General features: G+C 39.5%; 1 protein-coding gene across 1 annotated transcript in view; it reads right to left on the minus strand.

The window, feature by feature from the left end:
* Hsf5 (heat shock transcription factor 5) overlaps positions 1–26,209 on the minus strand; it is a 42,915-nt gene that overhangs the window by 10,639 nt on the left and 6,067 nt on the right. Inside the window, exons 3-5 of the mRNA XM_032911649.1 lie at positions 15,472–15,569; positions 12,577–13,098; positions 10,330–10,504 (exon numbers count right to left, since the gene is read on the minus strand). Of these exons, the coding sequence (XP_032767540.1) occupies positions 10,330–10,504; positions 12,577–13,098; positions 15,472–15,569 (795 nt within the window). The remainder of the gene's footprint in view (positions 1–10,329; positions 10,505–12,576; positions 13,099–15,471; positions 15,570–26,209) is intronic.

The raw sequence follows: 26,209 nt of genomic DNA on the forward strand, positions 1-26,209 counted from the left end.
TCCAGGTTCCTGCCCTGCTTGAGTTGCTGTCCTGACCTCTTCTGACGATGAACAGTGATAGGAGTGTAAACTGAATAAACCCTTTCCTCCCAAGTTGCTCTTAGACCTAATACTTCATCACAGTGGTGGAAAAGCAACTACAGCAACTACTATAATAGGCCAAACACAGTGGCACACACTTTTAATCCCAGCACTCGGAAGGCAGAGGCAGGTGGAACTCTGTGAGTTCAAGGCCAGCCTAGTCTACAAATCAAGTCCCGAACAGCGAGGGTTATTACACAGAGAAACCCTGTCTTAAAAAAGACCAAAAATAAATAAATAAATATGTAAAAATAAAAATTTATTGTTAAAATGCTATTGCTATCACATACTGACTATTTTGACTAACTAGTCATCACACTGGGCCAATTATTTCGTTTATTATTATTATGCTTGATTTAAAGAGACTGGCCTTAAACCTGATGCTTACCTGACGATGTCTTTGAACTCTTAGTCCTACGGCTTCTACCACAAAGGTTCTGGGATTATAAACGTGTAACCACACTTGGCTCTATATTCGTGTTTAAATGGACAAACTGATAAGCTAATTCCCTCAGAGAAGAAAAATCTGCAACTTCGTAAATTATACTTTTGCTTACACTTTAATTTAGCAGAGAGGTCCCGCTCAGTTATAAGTCATTTGCTCCCCTCCCCTGATAAGATAAAGTATGATTAGGCATCACAACGGTGCTACTGCTTCCCACTGCAGGAAATCAGGGTTAATTAAGGTATCTGCTACCTCCATTAAGCAAGGGATGTGACTCTACTTAGAAGAAGCCAACGGGAAGAGTTGGGAAAGATAACTAATGAGCTAATTACTTATCATTTACACTTATAACCATAATATGCACTGGAAGGGAGGAAAACATTTTAGTAGCTTGTAGGTATCACAGGTCCTATTAGGGAGTGACTCCCTTCATGAGGGAACAGCTTGGTGGTTGTTTAGGTTAGGGGAGATGATACCAGAAAAACAAGCAATATCTCAGTGCCTCTGTCCAAGGATTTTGGAATGGGAAAAGAAGAGAAAAAGACCAGAGAACATCGGATGATGTTCTCACACAAAGAGAATGTAACATGGCAGAAAGATATAATGACTGATGATAAATAAGACGACAAATAATAAGGTGGCCTTAGCCTTTAAAGAGAGACGAAGCCAGACATCACGAAGACTGAGAAATGAATTCCAGCAATCAGGTGGCTGGCAGGACGGTCAGAGTGTGGATTACTTTTCCAGAGGACCTGACTTCAATTTTCGGCACCCACATTGGGAAGCTCTTAGGACATTCTATGCCTCTGGCCTCAGTAGGTATCTGCATCGATGTACTTACACCTCCATGTGTGCATGTGCGTGCACATTCACAGACACACATGAAAACGTGCACACACACACACATAATACGTTTTTAAGCATTTAAAAATGAAAATCAGTTTAAGGTAATCTTTAGCTATAGAGGGACCTAGAGGTTAGTTTGTGCTGCACGAGACCTATCTCCTCAAGACTGAGGGAACAGCCAACCAATGGCTGGCCCAACTTGAGACCTATCCCAAGAGAGAGCCAACCCCTGACACTAACAAATGATACTCTGCTATGCTTACAGACAAACACACATATAAGTGAGAAAAGTAAAGTGCATGTAAGAATAATAGAAAAATATAAATAGTAAAATCCCTCCATAATTACATACAAGCACATGTGTGTGCATACACACACACACACACTCAAACTGCTAAGTTAAAACTAAGTTAAAAATAGCCTATGCCATACCCAAAAGATGCCCCAACATATAAAAAAGACACGTGCTCCACTATGTTCATAGCAGCCTTATTTATAATAGCCAGAAGCTGGAAAGAACCCAGATGCCCTTCAACAGAGGAATGGATACAGAAAATGTGGTACATCTACACAATGGAATATTACTCAGCTATCAAAAACAGTAACTTTATGAAATTCATAGGTAAATGGATGGAACTGGAAAATATCATCCTGAGTGAGGTAACCCAATCACAGAAAAACACACATGGTATGCACTCATTGATAAGTGGATATTAGCCCAAATGCTTGAATTGCCCTAGATGCAGAGAACACATGAAACTCAAGAAGGATGATCAAAATGTGAATGCTTCACTCCTTCTTTAAAAGGGGAACAAGAATACCCTTGGCAAGGAATAGGGAGGCAAAGTTTAAAACAGAGGCAGAAGGAACACCATTCAGAGCCTGCCCCACATGTGGCCCATACATATACAGCCACCCAATTAGACAAGATGGATGAAGCAAAGAAGTGCAGGCTGACTGGAACCGGATGTAGATCTCTCCTGAGAGAGACACAGCCAGAATACAGCAAAAACATAGGCAAATGCCAGCAGCAAACCACTGAACTGAGAACAGGACCCTCGTTGAAGGAATCAGAGAAAGGATTGGAAGAGCTTGAAGGGGCTCGAGACCCCATATGAACAACAATGCCAACTAACCAGAGCTTCCAGGGACTAAGCCACTGCCCAAAGACTATACATGGACTGACCCTGGACTCTGACCTCATAGGTAGCAATGAATAGCCTAGTAAGAGCACCAGTGGAAGGGGAAGCCCTTGGTCCTGCAAGACTGAACCCCCAGTGAACGTGATTGTTGGGGGAGGGGTGGTAATGGGGGAGGATGGGGAGGGGACACCAATATAGAAGGGGAGGGGGAGGGGCTAGGGGGATGTTGGCCCGGAAACCAGGAAAGGGAATAACAATCGAAATGTAAGTAAGAAATATTCAAGTTAATAAAGAAAAAAAAAAAAAGGAAAAAAAAAAATAGCCTATGCCCTTCAGTTCTATCTTCTGGGTGACCAGGCTTCTCTATCAGTGAACAATTTACATGTATCTCTATTTTGCCCCCATAAAGAGAACGCTGTACTTGAACTTGCTTATTCACTTAGAACAAAAGTCAGTCAATGCTGAACTATCTTTCCAGTCTCCACAGAGCAGACATTGTTTCTTAAATGATTATTCAGTATTTCTTTACATCAATGCTTACCTACCTTCTTAGTTGGGTATTTAGCCTGAGCTTTTGCTATTATTGATAACATTATTGATAATGGGCTTTTTCTAAGTCCTTTTCATAGAAGCATGTTTCCACAGGACAGATTCTTAGGAGTACTGTTCTTGAGTCCAAGTGCATGAACACCTTAGTTGTTTATGACTGAGTAATCCCAAACTGTCTGCTAAAAAACTATAAAGGATCTGGAGAGCGGCTGGAGAGATGGCTCAGTGGTTAAGAGCTCTGACTGTTCTTCCAGAGATTCTGAGTTCAATTCCCAGCAACCACATGGTGGCGCAGAACCATCTGTAATGAGATCTGATGCCCTCTTTTGGTGTGTCTGAAAAGAGTGACAGTGTACTCATATAATAATAAATAAATAAATCTTAAAAAAAAAAAAGGATCTGGAGAAATGGCTCAGTGGCTAAAAGCACTGACTGTTCTTCCAGAGGACCTGGGGTTCGATTCCCAGCAACCACATGGTGGCGCATAACTGGCTGTAACTCCAGTTCAGGGGAATCTGATGCCCTCTTTTGGCTTATTTGGGAACTGCATGCACACAGTTCATAGTTGTCCGTGCAAGGAAAACACCCTATGTACACAAATTAAATATATTTAGATTAAAAGAAGTAACAATGCTACAGAACCAGATGTGGTGGCTCATCCATGTACTCTCAGCACTTGGTGAGCCGAGAAAGAAGAAACGTTACAAACCTGAAGTCCGCCTGGGCTACATAGTCTTATAGCAGTCTGAGCTACACTGTGAGACCCTGCCTTTTAAAAAATTACAGAAATGTATTTACAAATTTACATTCCAGTTACAGTATAATGAAATTCCTTTCCCTCTCTATCTTTATGAAGTTTGAGATTATTAACAAATAAAGTTTTGCTGATTAAATTGGCACAAGAAAATTTGTCTGATTTAATTTACATTTCTTTTTTTTAAATTAATTTATGTATTTATTACACTGTACTCAGACACACCAGAAGAGGGCACTGGATCCCATTACAGATGGTTGTGAGCCACCATGTGGTTGCTGGGAATTGAACTCAGGACCTCTGGAAGAGCAGTCAGTTCTCTTAACCACTGAGCCATCTCTCCAGCCCTTAATTTACACTTCTTGAGGGAACAGAAAAGGTTAAACATCTTTCCCTACCTGCACCAGGGATGTGGACTGAACCAAGGGCTGTCTACCACTGAAATATATCCCCAGCCCTGAGCATCTTTTCTGTTTTGGATTTACATACAATTTTTTGAAGCAGAGTCTCATGTACCCAGGCCAGCCTGGGCTACATAGTCCTATAGCAGTCTGAGCTACCCAGTGAGACCCTGCCTTTTAAAAACCTACAGAAATAGGGCTGGGGATTTAGCTCAGTGGTAGAGCGCTTGCTTAGCAAGCGCAAGGCCCTGGGTTCGGTCCTCAGCTCTGAAAAAAAAAAATGAACCAGAAAAACCTACAGAAATTTATTTACCTTGAACTTCTGATTCTTCTGTCTCCTGAATGCTAGGGTTATAGGCATATGCCATAATTCCAAGTTTATGTGGTAGTGGGGATCAACCCAGGGATCAACTTGCATGCTGGGCAAGTTCTCTTCAAACTGACCTATAGTTGTTGGCCCCATTAAATTACCTTATTTTTTTATTATATTGTCTTTTCTTGATTAGTTTTAGAGGTTTTTTTATCTATTGTAAATATGATTGTTTGTAGTTTTATATTTTAAATATTTTCTCTTGGGCAACATGACAGAGACGTCTGCTTGTCTCCTGATGTTGATTCCTTTCCCTATATCCCATGGTGTTGCTTTTATTTATTTATTCAATTTATTTATTTTTGGCCGTGTAGCCAAGACTGGTCTTGAACTCTTGATCCTTCTGCTTCTACCTTTTATGTTCTAGTATTACAGGCATGAGACAACATGTCTGGCTCCCATGTTATGATTTTAATAGGCAAACTACCCAGAATGGTATTTTTAACCTCCACTGTTAGAACTTGGTTCTCCATGATTAAGTTCTAGTTTACAAAAACAAAACTATGACCACAAGTGCTAGTCATGTTCATACAAAGAAGGAATACTAACAGCAGTTTGCTGACTTGGAAGACAGAGCTACCATCTTTGGGGTGTGCATGTGTACATGTGTATGCGTATGTGTAGAGGCCAGGTTATCATCTGATGTTTTTCTTAATTATTTTCCATCTCATTTTTGAAGACAGGGTCTCTCACTGGCCCTGGAGCTTGCTGGTTTGGGTAGAATGACTAGCCCCAAACTCTGAGTATCCTCCTGTCTCTCTCTAGCACTGGGTGACAAGAGTATTGTGCTGTACCCAGATTTTTACATGAGTACTAGACATCTGAACTCAGGTCCTCAAGCTTCAGTAGCAAACACTTTATCAACAGTCATTTGGCCATGTGACATCTGAGAGCTAGCAGAAACAAGTCACTGCCACAGCAGCTCCAGGCAGCTTACACTCAGGCTGATCCGACGGGAAAAGTTGTTAAATCCTTACTTTTTTGGTCTGTTTTGGATTAAACCCAAAGTCTCATGCATGTTAGCCAAAGGCTCTACCACTAAGCTAGGACACAAGCCTTTGTTTCTGTTTTATGTGTTATAATTCTTGTTATTTATATAATCACTGAAGTCTAATTTATGTCTTAATGTGGAATTTGCAATCTAGAAGTGAGATACTGATACAATCCAAATTAAAATATGTAAATGGAGGTATAGCTCACTGGAAAGAACAGAAGCATAAATAGCCAGTACCCAAAACAAACTACACATAACAAAGTGACAACACTAGTTACTAAGTAGGGGACAGCAGGCAACAATGTTATGAACTTTGCTATTCATTCATCCTGGTTAGTTTTCTTTCCACTTGACACAGCTAGAGTGATCTGGGAAGAGGAACATTGAGAAAAATGCCTCATCAGATTGCCTGAAGGCAAGACTGCAGGGCATTTTAAAATTAATAATTGAGGTAGGAGGGTCCAGATCATTGTGGATGGCGCCACTTCTGGGCAGATGGTTTACACGGTATAAGAAAACAGGTTAAACAAGCCAGGAAGGACAAGCCAGGAAGCATCCTTCCTGGATGGTCTCTGCTTGAGTTCCTGCCCTGAGTTCTTTTTATAGTGAACTACAACTGTCAGCAGTAGAAAATCTAACCACACCAAAACTTTGATAAAAATCACTACTGGTAATGCCCTAGAACATAAACCACAAAGCAAATGAGCACACAACCACAGAAGAAAAGGCTAACAAAATTTACATTGTGTTATTTCTTGCATTTGGCAAGTTCCTAAAAGAGGAGATGAGAACAGGATAAAGACACTCAATATGCAAGTATCTCCTTTCTTCTTTTTCTTATTGCAACAGGGTCTCATTTAACCCAAGCTGAGTTTTCTTTAGCTGAACTCCTGATCCTCCTGCCTCTACCTACTTCTAGAGAGCTGGAACTATAAACTCACTGTCTGGTTTACACAGTGTTTGAGATCAAATCTACAGGGCTGCATACATGCTAGCCAATCATTCTACCAACTAGCTATTGCCTGGAAGGGAATATTTCTTTGCCAGTGGTTGTTCAGTTGTTACCATCCTGTATCCAATTTTGAGGTGTAGTAGAAAGTGATTTCACAAAGGGCCACAGGCTGGAGAGATGACTTAGTTAAGATTGCAGACAAGCTCTTGCGATCTGAGTCAGGTAGCTAACACCCACCTGTCAACTCCAGGTTGAGGGGATCGAATGCCCTCTTCTGGTCTCCATAGGCACTGCACTTGTGCACAAAGACATCCACACATGCACATAATTTAGCACATAATTTCAAATAAAATCTTGGGAGAGAGAGGGCTTAATGTATAAGAGCACTGGCTGCTCTTCCAGAAGACCAGGATTCAATTCCCAGCACCCACATGAGCTCACAGCTATCTGTAACTTCAGTTCCAATGAGATTGAACATCCTCTTCTGGCCTCTGCAAGCATCAGGCACGAAATGATACACAGATGCACATGCAGGCAAGGCACCCAACCAGCCACATAAAATAAAGTGTTAAATTTTAAAAGTCAAGTCTTAGAAGGACACCAAAATATTGTCAAGTACCATTTTCTTAGATGAGTACTTACATTAATAATCCCTTTATTTGTAAACAAATCTTAGTAAAGAACATGTTTATTATAAGGTTTTGAAAAGTAAAAAAAAAATCTTTAGAGAAATAATCCAATTAAGTCCAATTATGCATGGTGCTATCCTCAAATCTAATATAATCTTTCTCATGACCCCAATATAGGTAGCAATTAGGCTGAAGGGGGAGAATGAACAAGTCAGACAGCAAACATTGTTCAGGATTAAAATTATCTAAATGAGATCTCTGGTTTCTTTGACTCTCAACAGGAATGACTAAAGGTAAGAATGCAGGTTATCCTCTTTTTTTTTAAGATTATGAAACCCATTACTATGTACAAATGCATATATGGCAATTTAAAAAAAAAGATTAAAATGGTAGAGAATTAGCAAACCTGTTCTCCAAAGTATGTGACAGTTCAGCCCCTACAGTAATCTGCAAGCCTTTTAGGACTATTCTAATGGGAAGTAGGGCAACAAAAACTAGATTGGGTGTCAACTGAAAAACTGATAAAGAAAAATATGACTTGTATTCATAATGGAATTTTTATCCATAAAAAAGAGCAAAATTAGGGCATTGGGCAGTTATGGTAGTGTGCAAGCTTGGCATGCATAATGCTCTAGGTAATCATACTAAGCAAATTAAGGCAGTCTCAGAAAGACAAATATGTTTTCTCTCATTTATGAGTCCCAGATTTTATATAAATACCTAAAATCATCTATGTATAGGTGATGTAGAAGGAGAAGCAAAACTGTTTAGGGAAACAGAGGACGAATTGGAGGAGTTAAGAAAGAAGTGATAGGCAGAGAAACCCCTTTAAAGTTGTTGGTCAGAGGAGTCAATAGATTCCCAAAATAATAAGGCTCTTTCTGGGAGGCAGCCTTCGGTTGCCTCCCAGAGGTTGAAGGTAAGGCCCTGTTGCTGAAGACACCAGGCACTTAGGACACAGGACTTGGAGGATCTGGGCTGGATCTGGCCTTAAAGCCTCCTCCCTGAGGACTAACCTCACAGTCCCAGAAGGCGCTAATTTAAACTCAACTAAGCATGACTATGTAAACTCACAAGACAGCGTTAGTCAAAAGATATTTTGGAGGAAGAGCTTCCGTCTGAGCACCATCTCTGTTTTCTTTCAAGGTTTTGAGCCAGGGTCTCATTTATGGCCTAGACTGACCTCAAACTCACCATGCCTCCACCTCCCAAGTGCTAGGAGTGTGGTGTGTGCCACTGTGACAGACCCTGAGCACTATTTTCACGTTTTTTGAATAAATTCTCAAAGAAGTTCTTAATATTTAAAAATTTGGTTAATTAATTTGCCTGTATTGCAGTCATCTGAATTGCCTTTAACTTGAGGTTTTATATTTCCTCAGTGCTGTGGTTTGGTTCTAGGCAAGGGTTCTACCAATAAGCTGTATCCCTAAATGCATTTTGTGTGTTGGGCTGGGTTCACTGTATAGCACAGGCTGGCCTTCATCTATAATAGCAGCAGTCCTCCTGCTTCAACCTCCTAATTGCTACTCTTTCAGGAGTGAGCCACTGTATCAGGCTAATTTGAGAATATTACAGTTGCCATTGTAAGCAAGGACTGGTGGCACATATCCACCATCTCAGTACTTGCAAGGCAAGAGGATTATGAATTCAAAGCCAGCCTGGGCTACACAATTAGTTCCAGTGAGTTGGGACTACAAAGCAAGATCCTGTCTAAAAAGAAAGAAAAGAGGGGTTGGGGGTAAGGCAGGAGTGGGTGGGTGGGTAGGGGAGCACCCTCTGAGAGGCAAAGTAGAGGGGTATGGGGCAGGAGATTTCATGGAGGGGAGACCTGGAAATGCAAACAAATAAAAATGAATAATAAATAAAAAATAATAAATAAAAGTAAAAAAACAAAAACATTTATTAAAAAAAAAAAAAAAAAAAAAAAAAAAAGGGGTTGGGGATTTAGCTCAGCGTAGAGTGCTTGCCTAGCAAAGCGCAAGGCCCTAGGTTCCATCCTCAGCTCGAAAAAAAAAAAGAAAAGAAAAGAAAAGAAAAAAATGTTCAGTGAAGAGTACAATGACCTGATTTGAATATTAGAAAATCTTTTAGATTAAAAAATACAAATGTACTCAAATTACTGCCAGGAGGGAATAGAAGTATGAGCCTGCATGTTAACAAGGGTGTCCCAAAAGAATTACTGTAGGGGTTGGGGATTTAGCTCAGTGGTAGAGCGCTTGCCTAGCAAGCGCAAGGCCCTGGGTTCGGTCCTCAGCTCCAAAAAAAAAAGAAAGAAAAAAGAAGATTTACTGCCTGAGTTTGAGGGCAGCCTAGGATGGTACCATCTCCAAAGAAAACCATCTACACGTGCTCCAGCGTCCAATATGTAACTAGACTCCTATAGCCACACACATACAAAAACATGCCACTTATACAAATTCATACCTTAAAGTATATTTATAATGTGCTTAAGGCAATATTTTTGGTGTCATCAAATCTTCTTGTATCACAAATAAATATATACCCTGTTATCCATTAATAAAATCTTTAGCATCTGAGGATTATTAAATTACCCTTCATCTTATCTAAATTAATCTAAATTCTTTACTTTTCCTTAATATATTCAATATTTTGAAGGTTCGAATTCTTTCATTTGTTTGTTGTGAATATGTGGAGGTATGAGGGGGAATGCACATGCATTCACACTGGGGCTGGAAGACTTCAGGTGTCCTTCTCTCTCAACTCTCCACCTTACTCCCTTGAATAAGATACAGGGTCTCTTCATGAGCCTGAAACTAGGCTGGTGGCCAGTGAGCCCCAGCAACCAGCACCAGGGTTAGAAGACCATATGGACATACCCAGCTTTTAAAAATGTGAATGAAGAGTGGGGTTCAGGTCCTCATACTGGAGCAGGAAGCACTTTTCCTTGCTGAGCCATCTCCCCAAGTTCCCTGGAACCTCACATTCTTATATTTGTTAGAAAAACAACTATTTTATATACATTACAAAGGTAGCTAAGAATACTAGTTTAAACTTCAATTATATAAAACAACATGAGAGACATAATACATAAATAAATAATAAAAACACACTAAAATTACCATTCACATATGAATTATATATCAAGGTTCAGTTTCTAGCATTTTAGAGCTGTAAATTCTAGAGCTTAAAACTATTTCATCCTTACCAGGGGACTTTCCTTGTGAGTTGCTTCTTCGCTCTCTGTATCTGGCTGGAGTGGATAAACCTGTGTCTTTACTAGACTTGCTAGCAGGCCCCATTTCTGAAATAAGGAATCCCATTTGTTCTGAAGGTAAGATACTCTCTGGCGGATTGGTCTGGCATTTTATACTGCTATCCACCTAAAATATTAAACACACTTATTATTCTTATACTTAACCCCAAATACCTACTAAAAGTTACCATATATTATCAAAGACAGCCTATTAGAGGGACAGGATCCCACAAACGTGTTTTCTTGCTTAGGAAGGTTATGACCCTTGATAGTGTTACACACTTACACAAATATTCAAGAGTAGGACATACGTTTTCCAGATTCTCAAGCCCTTGAAATGCACGTGACGCAAAATAGTTACTGATGAACAAAGGAAGATGTACCATGATGCTGTCTGTTTTTTTGTTGTTTTTTTTTCTTTTTTCTTTTTTTCGGAGCTGGGGACCGAACCCAGGGCCTTGCGCTTGCTAGGCAAGCGCTCTACCACTGAGCTAAATTCCCAACCCCGATGCTGTCTGTTTAATGACTTGCTATATAGTCAGACATTTTAAACACAGTCAGTGAGAACACCAGGCATCCTGTCACCGTAGTGTTTGTTTAGGCTGACACCATTCCTGGTTGACACTGGGATGTCACAGATATGCATGGCTGGCTGGAAGGTGTCAGCGGGGAATGGACACTATTTTTCTAGTTTTGTTTTCTGTACTAAATATATTACCAAATTGTATATGCTTCATTCTCTATATAATCTATATAAAATTTATCCATCCTCATTTAGAGTTTTTATGGTTCCAAAATTTTCTTTGGAATGTTAAAACCCTTTGCCAAGATGCTCTTTATACTTTTATTTAAAATATAACTACAATATGAAATGAAGCTAAAAGTTAAAATTCATCTTTCAAAAAGAGCTATAATAATCAAGTATATTAAAGAAACCACTGTGTATTTGCAGTTTAAGATATGCAATCCAGTTGTCCACATATAATTATGAAGATACCAAAACGTTTATTTCTATAGGAATACTTAAAATGAGGCATCTTTACTGAAATAATATCATCATAACATATTTTAATGGTCTCAAAAAGGACAACAAATTGATAGAAATCGAAATACACTTAGGATAAGGGTATAACCCAGTAGCACAATGCTTGCCTAGGTAGTGAAATTATATTGGCTGGGCATACCTTTTAGTACAACCAAATACAACAGCTTAACCAGCATGAACGAAGCTCTGTGTCCCACCCTGTTAGTACCGCCCCCGCTCCACCAAAGGCAGGGGGAGTAAGGAAAATGAAAATCTTTATACTTAAATACCATATACATATATTTTAAAAAGAACTACACATAACAAGACCCTAACTAAACAAACAAAATGAATCAGGTATGATGACACATGCCTATTATCGGTCACCTGGGAGGGAGGAGAAGGAAGATACATAGGTCCAAGTTATTCTTGGCTAAAATGTGAATTCCAGGCCAATGTGGACTATATGACCACCCTGGTATGTGTACAGTTATTATAGATTCTCTCATCTTCTTGGACTGAGTATCACACCATCACCTAGGTGGGCCAGGACTTGTGACCCACCTTCCACCTCAGCATCCCAAGGGTTGGGTGACTTTGGATGCACTTTTGATTAACTAGTTTTTGTTTGATTAGTAAGGAATCCGAACCCAGTAAAATCACGAACAGCATTTTGCAATGTTATAAAAAAGTAAGAAATTGGGGCTGGAGAGATGGCTCAGCAGTTAAGAGCACTGCTGCTCTTGCATAGGACCTGGGTTTAATTCCCAGGCTGCCCTTGAACTCACTCTATATAGCTCAGCCTGTCCTCAGACTCCCAGCAATCCTCTTGCTTCCTCCCTTAAGTGCTGAGATATAGGCATGTGCCACCAACCTAAAAGTAGTATTTAGACCCTAGTCAATCAATTTGCCTCTTTAGAGGTTTATTTCAGACTATACCACAATTGGAAAATGGCTAGGGTTAAAGTAATTCTTCTGAGGGTTCTTTTTCTTTGCTTAACCATTAGGACACGATCCCTTTGGAAACCACAATGAAGTGACATTAAATGCAAATAAACCCAAATAACAGCCAGACAGACTTTTCACTAACATCTTTAGCAAAAAACCGTGTAAAGCTGTGAGCTGGTGCTGTGAGCTGGCGCTGTGAGCTCAGCTGGCCCGATCTGCGCTCTTACCTGCGGAGTGCTGAAGGGGAGCCCCTCCTGCACAAGCACTACTGAAGACGGAGGTGAGTTATGGCTTAGCTGCTCCTTCAGTTTGACGTGAGTTTGTTGCATGGTTGCAGATTCCTGCATTGTGCTATTTTCCAAAGGCTGAGCTGTGTGGATGGTATAGATGTACTCAGGTGACTGTGGTAGAGAGCAGGTAATTGCTTGTTCTGTTCCAACCACAAAAGACGTAATGTCTGAGCCTACAGGAGTGAGTGGCTCCAGCTGGCTAGCCTGACTGGTGGAAGATGGGTTGCTGCTGTTTGAATTAGGTAGGATATGCTGGCCTCTGTTAGACTGGGATGATGGACACTGATTCTCAACAGGCTCCACCTTTACCATCTCCAGCTTAGGGGAGGAGTGCAACTCATCTACTATCTGAAAGACAGCCTCTAGATTTACTTCTGTCTTTTTACTGTCATCAGTAGCACTGCAAGGCCAATTAGAAGGCAGAAATTCAACTGGATAGGAAGATTGCATTGGAGGATTCTGGGAAAAGAGAAAATAGTACTGTTTGGATAGAAAATCAAGTATAAAATTAAGGAGGAAAGTAGTAACATTTAAGTTTCTGAATGCTAAATACAGTAAAGTTGAGTACTACACAAGCCTGAAAGTGGACAGGAATGTAGCTCAATGATAGAGCGACACCCGCACACTCAGGCCCTGGGTACCGACATCACAAAAGGAAACAAAGAAAACCACAAGGCTAATAACTTGCTTTTCAGCAGTGGTAGCTTCAAATGTGTTATTAGTAACATTCACTTAATTAGATACCGTACCTCAACCATGTTGAGTTTAGTACAGGAATGGACTGCTAGTTCTCAGGATAGAAACACATGAAGTTAAAAGGTTATAGTACCCAAATTTGTTGACAAAATGCCTATATACTACAATCTTTAATGAAGGCTGACAAAATGTCACTTTTATTTATCATACACTGTTTAAGGAGTAAGGAGATTTTAAACACAAAATGCTCGTAAGTCCATCAATCCTTCTATAAATTCAGGGGAGGCACTAATACTCTATCCCAAATGACTTCTTGAATGCTGGGATAAGGACATATGCTGCTACATCTGGTATTTATTATACTGAAAAAAATCAATGGAATCTTAAATTCTTTGTATCTTCTCATTTTTTAATTGTATGTATATATTTCCATTTTTCTTAGATTAGCATGGATTGTTATTGTGTGCAGTAAGAAGAGTTTATACAAATGTTCAGATAATACATTTAAAATTTGAACGTAAGACATAAACATCAGTATATTTGTAGCATGAACTAAATAAAATAATAAATTTATAAATAAGAACATTTAATTGTAGCTTCAGTATATCCTTTTAGAGAAGATGGACTTAAGGTATCAAGTCTGATGATACTGGCCATCAAAAATGGCCAACAAGACAAATGTGGCTGCTGACATCTGTTACCCAGCATGCAGGAGGCTGAAGGATTGTCATGAACTCAAAGAGAGTTTGGGCTACATAGGAGTTCTAGGAGAACATAAGCTATAGAAGGAGAGAGAGAGAGAAAGAGAGAAAGAGAGAAAGAGAGAGAGAGAGAGAGAGAGAGAGAGAGAGAGAGAGAGGAAGGGGAGGACGAAGAGGAGGAGGAAGAGGAGGAGGAAGAGAAGAGGAGGAAGAGGAGGAGGAGAAGGAGGAAGAAGAAAGAAAGACAGACAGAGGCTAGCTAAATCACCTTTATTGGATTCTACATTCTTTAAACAATGTCTGATTGTCTACTTTCCATGTTTTCTATTTTAAAAAGTGAAAATAAAAAAGCATTTCTTTGGAAGTACCCCAATGCCACTAATAAAAATTTTTTTGGGCTGGTGTTAGTGTTTGTCTAACATGTGAGGTCTTGAGTTCAATCTCCAGTAACCCTCCCCACCACACACGCACAATGCAATGCATACACAAATTATTATCTGAGCAAACAGGCAACTCCACTCTAAGAATTATAGCACTAAGTACATAGTTTTCTGTTTTCTTTCTTTTTTGTCTTGTTTTTGAGACAGGGTCTCTCTGTGTAGCTCTGGCTGTCCTGGAACTCACTCTGTAAACCAGGCCTGCTTTAAACTCAGAGATCCACCTACCTATGCCTTCCAAGAACCTGTTCTTGTTCTAAAACCATCAATTCAAACAGTTATTTATATCAAAAGCAGTTATTTCCTAAGAAATACTGGCAAGATATTTGAAGTACATGTTTATAACGTGCATACTAAGGTTGAAGGGGACCAGTAATTAAATTTCTCATTTTGCATAGTCATGTTCTTCTTACCCTGAAAAAGCCAGAACAATACAATATAAAGTAGTTTTCAGTGGTGATGTAAATATTGCATTTCTCTGCTGCAGAATTTCGTGGCCACTAACCACAAGACTACTCAACAACCCGCATGACTAAGGAGTTTTAATTTTTCATAATGTTTTTCAGTACTGGGGACTAAACCCAGTGCCCTGTGCATGACAAGCAAGTGCTCTGCTTCTAGCCCACCCACATCTATAGCCCAGTAATGTGAAGTTAAAAAGTTACATGTGAGCTGGGTTTGGTGGGATACACACCTGCGGTTCAGCATTAAGGCAGAGACATAAGGATCATGAGTTCAAGACCAATTTTGTTTATATAGCAAGATATTACACCCATCTTAAAAAAGGAAAGCAAAACCCAAACCAAAAAGGCTACAGACACTAATGGCTCCTATATCGGATCACGACAGACAGAATAACACTTAAGCATCCTTTATATCAACCCTCTTTCATTCCAAACTCAGGAAACCAAGCCCATACACCCAGCTTCTCTCTGGCTTCTACTTTGAACATCTGCCAGACTGACATTATTGGGAAGCGAGTGTGAGCAGGATCTTACCTGGAAGTAGTTACAGTGTGCATAGGACGAGGCAGTAGGCGTGACACAGCTGCTGAGGGCATCCATGTGGGTGGAAGGCGAGCAGCACTGAAGCACAGCTGGAGCAGAAGGAAACACAAGCCAGCCGCCAACCAGTTAAACACAGCACTCAAGGCACCGCACTGGGCGCTTTCAACTGCTTTTAGAAAATACGGCCTACAATAAACTTACAACTGTCTATTATTGCTCTTAGAGACAAGATCTTGGTGTAAATCTCTGACTAGCTTTGAACCCCGCGGACCCTCTTGGCACCCTTCCTCTTGTGTTAGGCTTGTAAGTGTGTACTATAACTGCTGTAATAAAGTTTTAAAAGGTTATGGCTATCTTTGTAATTGCCTTTTTATTGTTTTGAGACAGGGTCTCATGCAAACCAGGCTGACCAAAAATTCACTTGTAGCTGAGGGCGACATAAATTCATGATCCTCCTGTCTCCACTTCTCAAGGGCTAGGATTACAGCATGAACTTCTGCACCTACTTCATGCACTGCTGGGGATCAAGCCCAGGGCTCCATGTGTAGGAGGCAGGCACTCTAGCAACTTGCTACACCCCCCGCCAGTAAGTGATTCTTTAGTACTTAAACTTGCTATTTTTCTAACCAAATTTTTATTCTTATTGAAAGTAGTTTCATTTCATTAAAAACAGCAAACTATATTTGTGCTTCCCAAATAATTGTTTCAATTATTTTAACAGCTATTTGAAGATAGAAAGGCTTTAAAAGTAAGATAAATATACTCTCCAATCTACCACTCAAAGATGTGATGGTTTTCTACCAAAAAATATGCAAAAAATATTTTTTTGCCATTTAGATAAATGGTTAGGAATGTGGGTCCTAGTTTAGGCTTGCCTGGTTTTGTAGCCTGGCTCCACAATTCATCATTTTATACATTTGAACATGGTTTGCATTCTATTAAGAATGCAACAACAGAGACAACAACAGAACCTACCTGGTATGGTTAGTTCAAGGAACATAAAGAGTTACTGTGCACAAAACATTTAGGACAGTAATGACAGCATCCAGTATTTTAATGAAAAAATGTTGTGTAACGTTAGGAAACAAACTCAAAAATATATTTTCCAAATCTCTTCTTTGTGGTTAAGACACCGTGAACAGATCAAACTGCACTGGGACAGTTATACTTACAGGTCCAGTCTTAACAGACTGAGTTTTTACCAGAGAAAGCCTATACAGAATGAATGAACATTAGTTACCCACACCATCACGCCTTTGGGTCAGACAGGTGAGATATGTGTGGAATGCTGACCATGCTTAGGGCACAATGGTGGATGCTCCATGTGTATTGTTATCAGATGACAAGCAGATCAACAATAGTTAAAAAGGAAATGCACTAAAACTCAAACAGTAAGAAATTTGCCAACAGTAACAAGCTGGGCAGTCTAACATGAGCTTGTTGTGTACCGAACTTGAGAGAATAAATATGCTGGGAAACAGAGTGCATCCAAGTAACTGTGGAGGATCTTCAGAGTGTCAGAACTGGGGAAAAGGAGTTCTTCCTTCTAGTTATTCCCAAGGAAAACCTACCCCCCCTAGTGGCAGAAAAGACCTAGTCAGGAACTGCAGGGTTTTGTTTCCTCATTGTACTGAGAAGCAACGCTTCACAGAAATAAACCAATGCAAGGATCGCCTTGAGTTCTCTGCTACTTCAGTAGTAGGACTCTACTGTTTACATTTCTGAATAGCTGTTAAACTACTTTCTAAAATAGTTATTGGAGGAATAAAAGTACAATATACCCCAGGGAATGCCATTATAATATGAAGTTGCTAACTGCTTTTAGTGTATAATTAGACGGCACACCGTAAATGCTCGTCAGTGTCCAGTAAGAGATGAGAAATGGAAAACAGAAAGGCTGCCAAGTTACACACCCCAAAGACTCCTGCTTGCCAGGGCAGCCCTACTTCATACATATAGTCAATGAAAAGAACAGAGTGTGGGATTAGCTAGTATGCCAAATAGGCAAAGCTAGGTGCCAAAATCCAAGCTGTGTTTAGTATGTGAAAAATGATGTACTATGCATTATGAAAGCAATGACATTATAAAACCAAGTAGTGTCCTTAGACACTCCTTCTATATCTAGATCTTGCTTTGTCTTCCTGAAGGCAGTGCTCACTAAAGAAATTCAGCTTCATGTATAAGAAAAAACATAAACAAGGCATGGTGGCACACATTTAATCCCAGCCCTTGGGTGGCAGAGATAGGCAGATCTCTGAGTTTAAGGCCAGCCTGATCTACGGAGTGAGTTCCAGGATAGCCAGGGCTACACAAAGAAACCCTGTCTCAAAACAGAACAAAACAACCAAAAAAAAAAAACCAAAAACCCCAAACAACAAAAAAAACAAAAACAAAAGAAAGAAAAAGGAAACAAACTAAACCAAAACAAAAAACTAAAAATAAATAAATGAAAAACTCAAACCCATGTCATATGCAAACAAGAGTAGAAGACATTTAAATTTTTCTCAATAATAAAAATCCAGAATTACTGATTGCCCTCACTAGAGGTGATGCAAACACATTTGCACTTTACGCTATGGAAATCATCCAAACATATAATGTTTCAGACTTGAATCTACTCCAGGACAGCACAGTGTTAATAGTGATAGAATGCCCACTCACATAAATACTCAAAAGAAACAGATGTAGTAATATATTTAATTTCAAGATCAAGTTACTATAGTGAATAAAGCTGTAATATCTCATTTGTGGTGAAGAAAAAGTCACCTGGAATACAGTGCTTTACAACCTTTCAACTTCACAATGGTGTACAAGTGACACGCATTTGGTATAAACCGTATGTTGAAACTATCTGTTCCTCGGCTCATTACCCTGAGATGCTGGGTACCAGCAGTGAGCTTCAGTTCCTAGCATCAGATAACCTATAATGCCCTACTATTAAACTATGAAAATTCTGAATGTTAGGTATACTAAATGAATTTTAGTAAACCTTCAATTTATGACCAGGTTATATAACATGTTGGCATAACTCCATTGTAAGTTGAAGTATATCTGTACACTCAAATAAGTGAAAGTAGAAATCTGAAAAAAAAATTGTTGTTTTTGGCTTTTGAGGCAGGATTCCTTGATGGGGCCTGGGCTGTCCTGGAACTCACTCTATAGACCACACTGGCTTCAATGAGATCCACCTGCCTTTGCCTAGTGAGTTCTGGGATTAAAGGCATGTGTTGGCACCATCTGGTCTGAAAAACATATTTTTAAGTTGGGTATAGTAAAGGAGGAAACCTACCTGGGATACACAGTAATATCCTTTCTCAAACAAAACAAAACAGAAATTCTATATCCATGCTCAGAGTAGCAATAGTTTAAAAATTGGAAGAACTCTAGAATCCTTCAATAGATAAATATTAGTACTTGTATATAATTATTATTCATCTTTAAAAGGGAAAATTTGACACATATTACAAAGTAGATGAACCTTTAAGATATTATGCTGGGGCTGGAGAGATGGCTCAGTGGTTAAGAGGACTGACTGCTCTTCCAGAGGTCCTGAGTTCAATTCCAGCAACCACATGGTGGCTCACAACCATCTGTAATGGGATCTGATGCCCTCTTCTGGTGTGTCTGAAGACAACTACAGTGTACTCATATACATAAAATAAATCTTTTTTAAAAAGATATTATGATAAATTAAATATGCTAGTAACAAAAGGGTAACTATTATATGACTCTATGTGAGTCTTCAATATTCATAGACAGAAAATTAGTGACTGCCAAGGTCAGGAAAAAGGAAGACAAAAGCCATTGCTTAGATAATACAAGTTCACTAGTATGGTGATTGCTTTGGAAATGATGATTTAATGAATATTGTGAATTAGTGACAATGAATTGTACAATTCACAATGACAAATTCACACATTAAATATTATATAATTAACTTATATGAGGTATCCAAAAGAGTCAAATTCACAAACGAGGATGGCAGTCTGCTCAGGGCTGGAAAGAGTTGACATCTAATAGGTCCTGATTTCAGACAGGGGGATGAAAAGGTCTGGGGACGCACAACGGTGATGGTGAATGTAAAAATGACAGGGAAAAGAGTTAAGGTTGGATTATACACACTTTCTTATAAAGATGGCGTGGTTTTGCTCTGTTTTCTGGGAGACAGTTCCCTCTTTTCCATAAGCACAAAGTCGTATCTGAGCACAGTAACAGAACCCTGGAAAATGCATAACTCTATATTCTATATGTGTTTCTGTACATCATGTAAGATTAAAACCCTAAAAACCGAACTTTCGAATGTAAGCAAAATAAATGGTGGAGTACTTACCTAGCATGTGCAGAGACCTAGGCTACATCCAAATACTGACCAAGAACCCAAATAGTGAGAGCTTTGCGAAAGATGACATGTTTCCATTATCTGTGAGTCTGTATGTATCAGTAGTTTATACAATCAATAGATGTAACACAAAATTCAAACACAAAACAAAGCCAACAAGAGTTTTTAAGCCTAGCATGTGGGAGGCACACACAGGCAGACCTCAGTGGGCTCCATGACAGCCAGAGCCACAAGTGAGAGAGAATGATAATTAGTAACCTTTTTTGCCTAAGGACAAATTTAAAAAACAATTTTAAAAAATATTTTGAAATAAAAATATTCCAAAATGTTATGTATCTTGCATTTTTCAAGATTGTATTTTAATTATGTATATATCTTTATGTGGGTTTGTATATGAGTGCAGGTGTCCATGTAGGCCCATGGAGAACACTGGATCCAGGGCCCCTGGAATGACAAATTCACACATTAAATATGACAGGGTCACAGGCAGGGGTTGGGGATTTAGCTCAGTGGTAGAGCACTTGCCCTGGGTTCGGTCCTCAGCTCCAGGCATCACAGGCAGGTATAAACCGAAACTGAGCCATCTGTCCAGGCCCTAAAGCACATGTTTACATAAACTCAGCCTTTATTAGTTACTAGACTCATGTAAGACTGATTTTTTAAATATTTGTGTGTGTGTGTGTGTGTGTGTGTGCGTGTGCATGTGCGTGTGCGCGGGTGTGCTTTCTGAGACAAGGTCTCGTGTAGCCCAGGCTGGTTCTGCACTTCTGAACCTATTGCTGCTACATCTCAAGTGCTGAGATTACAAATGTGTCCTTTCATACTGGCTAAAGTATTTTATCATCTACATGTAAGCAGTTTTTCAATTTTTATAAAACCTGTTCAAGGATATTATTCAGTTTTGGCCCAAACTCTTATTGTTTCCCTCTGGAATGAGAAATTGGGAAATATGATAACCCATCGAAGACCGTATTAGATGACTAAATGAAAAGCTGGGACTAGAACTGGTCCACTCTACTCAACAAATGCTGTCAAGGGCCCATTATGATCAAGGACTCTGCTGGGAGGACAAGGTACTGAAGCACAGTAAAGCAGTCACTACCCAGAGCCCCCGCTTGGCTTTCCTCATTGGGCTAGGATAAGCTATTAATTTAGAACAGTCCCATAAACACCATTGGCAATATAATATCAACCTCTTCCTTATCCACCCTACCTGAGAAGAGCTAACTTTGGCAGGGAGAAATACCAGGATTCCCTTAAAATAAGACAAAACAGCAAAGAAAACACACACACACACACACACACACACACACACACACACACACACACACGGTGAGGGGCTGGGGAGAGGCCTTTCCTAAGAAGGTAGGTAGACAGAAAACACAGCATTCAGGCAGGCTAGCTTCCTTGCAGTCTGCTCCTTACTAGCTGTACTTCAGCTTCCCCATCTATAAGATGACAAAAACCTATCTTATAACAAGGAAAGTCTGAAAATTAAGTGAATTAATATTTGGAAAGTCCTTAAAACAGTGTCTGGTCATAGTAATTACTATTTAAATACTCATTTTAAAATCAGATTAAAGACAGTTATAATTTGTTAATTGCTACTTTGACCTTAAAAATATAACTCTGGGGACTGAAGAGAAGGGTCAGTGGTAAGGCAGTTTGAACAGAAGCGTGAGAACCAGAGTGTGGATCTTTAGTACTCATATACACGCCAGACAATCATGAGGCAGAAACAAGCTGGCCTGGGCACTATGACTAACTGTGCTAGCCAAACCATGGGGATACTCTGCCTCAGTAAAAAAAAAAAAAAAAAAAAAAAAATATATATATATATATATATATATATATATAATACTAGATAAAATATTTTGTCTTTGATTTTAAAAATGTGAAGAAAACTAGTGCTTCAAAGGAGGGCAGATATAAAAGTCACTCCAATGATCAATCTGTGTCTTGTTTTGAGACAGTGTTTCTCTGTGAAGCCCTGGCTGGTCTGGAACTCAGAGACCTGCCTGCCTCTACTTCCCAGCCAACAGGATTTAAGGAGAGGACTATTTTGATAGCCAGCCTGATGGCACCTTTTTTTTTTTTAGTTTTTGGATTCCAAATTTCAACTACAGAAATTAATCATTTATTAAATTAAAATTCAAATTTGGGTAGCCATAAAGCCATAAATTAAGAGGGCAAATCCAAGTGTTTTGTTTTTGTTGTTGTTGTTTACCTTAATTATTTAATTGAGTAATTAATTAATTTTGAAATAAAGTCTTAAAATACAGTCCTGCTGTCCTGGACTTTACTATGTAGAGCAAGCTTGGCTTTGAACTCAGAGATCTGACTGCCTCTGCCCTCTGAAAGCTAGGGTTAAAAGCACCCAGCTTTCCCCATCTGCCCACAGAAATCAGAAAAGGGTACCAGAACTCCTAGAATAGGAATTATAAATGACTGTGAGCCATCATTTGGAAGGTGGGAACTGAACCCAGGTCTTCCGCAAGAGCAGCCAGTGATCCTAACCATTAAGCCATCTATCCCTCCAGTGCCCCACAACTATCTTTAGATAAAATTTATTGTTTTCTATTAAAATTTTATTTAAATCTTGGATCACAAGAGTTTGTTTTGAAGGAACTGAAATATGACAACAATTTTCGGTTAGTCTTTTTGTTATGACCTAAGTGGATGTGGTAGGGATTGTCTTGCCTTTCAGTAGTAACGGCTGACTTAACTTAGAGAAGGCTGTGTTCATCATGCTGTTAATAGATGCTCACTAAATACTGACTGCTCAGCATTTCGTGTCCTGTTTGGAGACTCAGCAATTGCACAGTGTTCTCCATGCAGTCTCTTTTCCACAGCTTATCTAACAATGCAGCTCTGTTTATAGTTATACAGTCCTTCAGAACGGCCACTGGAGTTTCACTTGCTTCATGCCATGCGTTAGAAGCCAGCACAAGCACTTCTCAGCCTTTTGGCTAAGACAAAATACAGAAGCTGCCATGACTATTTCCCCCCATATTCTGAGAAACTTTATAGACATTTCAAATTATCCTTCCTAAATGATGACAAAACAAAACCCAAACAACACAATGTGACGTAAACTACCCCAACAACAGGAGCTCTTACTATTGCTTCTGTGTGTGTGTGTGTGTGTGTGTGTGTGTGTGTGTGTGTGTGTGTGTGTTCTTTGGTCTTTAGTGCTGGGGTTGGAGCCAGGGCTATGCATGCTAGGCAAGAGCCCCATCACTAAGCTACAGTCTCACTTCCTTCTTGTTTCTTTAAAAAATGTCTCTGTCCACATTCTTGCATTCTTGGCATCTTGCAGACAAGTAGTAACTTACAAAGTCATAATCCAGCTAAAATAGTTTTTTGTTGCTTTTGTTTTGTTTTGTCTTTGTTTTTTTGAGACAGAGATTTTCTATGTATCCTTAGCTGTCCTAGAACCTGCTCTGGGGACCAGGCTGGCCTCGATCTCCCTATCCTGGGGTTAAACGTGTACATTACCATGCCTGTCTTGAAAATAGACTATTTTTAATAATACCCCAAATTAATAATTTAACAAATATGACTTCTCCAAAGAATGATTACTATTAACCACTAGTAACACTAACAAGTAATCTATAAGAAGGTCTTATAGAATACAAAACCAGGAGTTTTGATGAAGGTTGCATAGAACTCCAAGTATACTTTCCAATTAAAAAAAAAACTTTCAGATTATATTCATCTGTTCCTTAGGTTGCAGGAATATAGCACTCAAGCCACCATGCCTAGTAGACGACCCATAGGAAAATGCCCTTGGAACTCCAAATGGAAAGATAAGGTCCTTTTCTACCCTTTTTTGCATAATCCAAATTTCAACTCCCCAAAAGCTTTTCTAAAACACTTTTAGATTTATTTTAAAGTATACAAATATTTTTGCCTGCATGTGTGTCCGTGCGCTACATTCATGTTTGGTGCCAGTGGAGGTCAAAAGAGGGTGTCCAATCCTCTGTGTCTGGAGTTACAGATGGTTGTGGACCACCATGTGGGTGCTGGGAATTGAACTCAAGTCCACTTCAAAAGCAGCCGGTGCTCTTAACCACCGGAACCTGTCCCCAGATCCTCAAGAAGCTTCTAAGTCTTAGTATTAGAAATGGAAATATTAGTGCTGAGTAACTCCTTAGTTATTTGGGTTGTGTAATATCTAAGTCTTAGTATTAGAAATGGAAATATTAGTGCTGAGTAACTCCTTAGTTATTTGGGTTGTGTAATATAAAATTATGAAGAAGACAGGGCTGAATGGGGTGGCGTATGCCTTTAATTCCAGCATCCAGGAGGCAGAAGCATGCTGACCCGTGAGTTCACAGCCAGTGTGGTGTACAAAATGAGTTCTAGGACAGCCAAGATGACACAGAGACCTAATTTCCAACAATATATAAGCCGGGCATGGTGGCACCTGCCTTTAATCCCAGTACTGGGAAGCAGAGGCAGACAGATTCTGTGAGACCAGCCTGGTCTACAGAGTTCAAGGACAGCCAGGGCTACACAGAGAAACAAAAAACAAAACCAAAATATACTACCTACCTACACATACATTATGCATACACATAATCCAGCTAAAATAACTTAGCTAGCAATGCTTATTTATTAAAACACTAGATTAAATTTACAGTCAGTAGATAAGAGCCAGTTCATTCATGTTTATAAGTAAGTACATTACTAAACTCAGGATATGATCTAGTTGTCAAAGATAATTACTGTTAAAAAGAAAATAAAAGTAAACATCTTTAAAAGAAAAAATATTGGATTAAACTCACCAGTAACAAAAACCTACTTGTTGCTATATTTAAGACAGACAGCTTATAAACATGAATTTAGCCATCTTCTACTCTTAAAGATTGCACAGACTGTTTTCCTCAAAGAAGTAGCTGCAAATCTGGAAAATATTAGAGCTTAATCATTTTCTATATAAGATTGTACGTTTAAAATTTTTCTAATGGGAAAAATGGAACTCTGGATTCTCTTCAGACCATGTAAATTTTTCAGCTTAGTATTACTAATAGGCAAAGTGATGAACTCATCCTTACTCTGCTCATTCTCAGCTCCATGACCAGAGAGAGTCGCCTTAACTCTAAACATCCACACTGGACTCTGTGCAGATGCTTAGTGAGAACAGAGCACTGCCTTTGAAATGTGCACTAGGTAAACTCGAGGACTATTATAAAACACATTTAGATGTTAACAGTTAGAAAACAATCACATCACAAACACAGGTCACCACATTTACAACTTGTAAATTCCTTCTCTAGTTCATATTCCCTTTGCTTTGTCAAATCTTCCCTAGAAAAACGGCTTAGCAAACATCTTACAGAGGTTCTTTCTAGATCTGCAAAAATGATAGAAATGCTCCCCCTAGGCCCTTCATCAAAACAGAGAAATGCCCCCTTCCTTCTCTTTCTGGTCTTCTCTGAAAGCTCTGACCCTTGTCTCACTCTGCAGGCTTGTCCGACCCACAGCCATGGGCCACACACAGCCCAGGGTAGTTATGAATGACGCTAAACACGAAACTACAGACATACCTAAGGCATTATGAGAATTTTTGTAACTTTTTAACTTGATTGTGTGGTTATTGAGGGTGAACTTCGTCTTGATGTCAAAGCACTGGACAAGCTTGGAACCGTGCATGAGGAAACGCACCACTGCCAGTGTTTCTACCAAATAAAATGCTATGCAAGTGAAGTCATGAAAACACTGCATTTTTCTCTGAGAAGCAAAGGCAGTGTTAACTGATGGAAAGAATCCCAGTGTCCTGGGATCTACAGCTTGTCTTCATGTCCTTGGATGAAGTCACAGCTCCCGCTGTCAGGTTCTAGCCTGTACTCCTGAGTGCAGGCCTCCAGCACTCGCCACACCGAAGGCGTTGATTTTCAAAGAGCATGTGTTCTTATGAAGCTTATTGAAATGCTAAAGAGATCTGATTGCGGTAATCTCATTTGTGAAATAAAAAAACATATCTTAACAATAAACTAAAGTAAGCATTACAATAATTGTGGAGTAAGAGTAAGGTCCAGGGTAGGCGCCAGAGCTTAGCTTCACAACTACAATACACTTGGAGGATGGAGAATTTTCATTTCACTGAAAATACACACTTTTATGTGGTGACAGATTCTCAAAATCCTTAAGAACAGATGAAACTTTCTATGTATTGTACACGCAAGGTTTATGTGAATTAGGCGTAGTAGCGGGAGAGGTATGGATGGGAGTGCGAGCACAGGTGCTAGTCAAAGCCAGAGGCAGTGGATCCCTGGAGCTCAAGTTACAGGCAGTCACGAGTCATCTGACATGGGCACTACCATCCTCTGCAAGAATGGTATATGCTCTTACCCCCTGAGCCATCTCTCCAGCCCCTGATAATCA

This window comes from Rattus rattus, chromosome 9 (genome assembly GCF_011064425.1).
Source record: "Rattus rattus isolate New Zealand chromosome 9, Rrattus_CSIRO_v1, whole genome shotgun sequence".
NCBI lineage: Eukaryota > Metazoa > Chordata > Mammalia > Rodentia > Muridae > Rattus > Rattus rattus.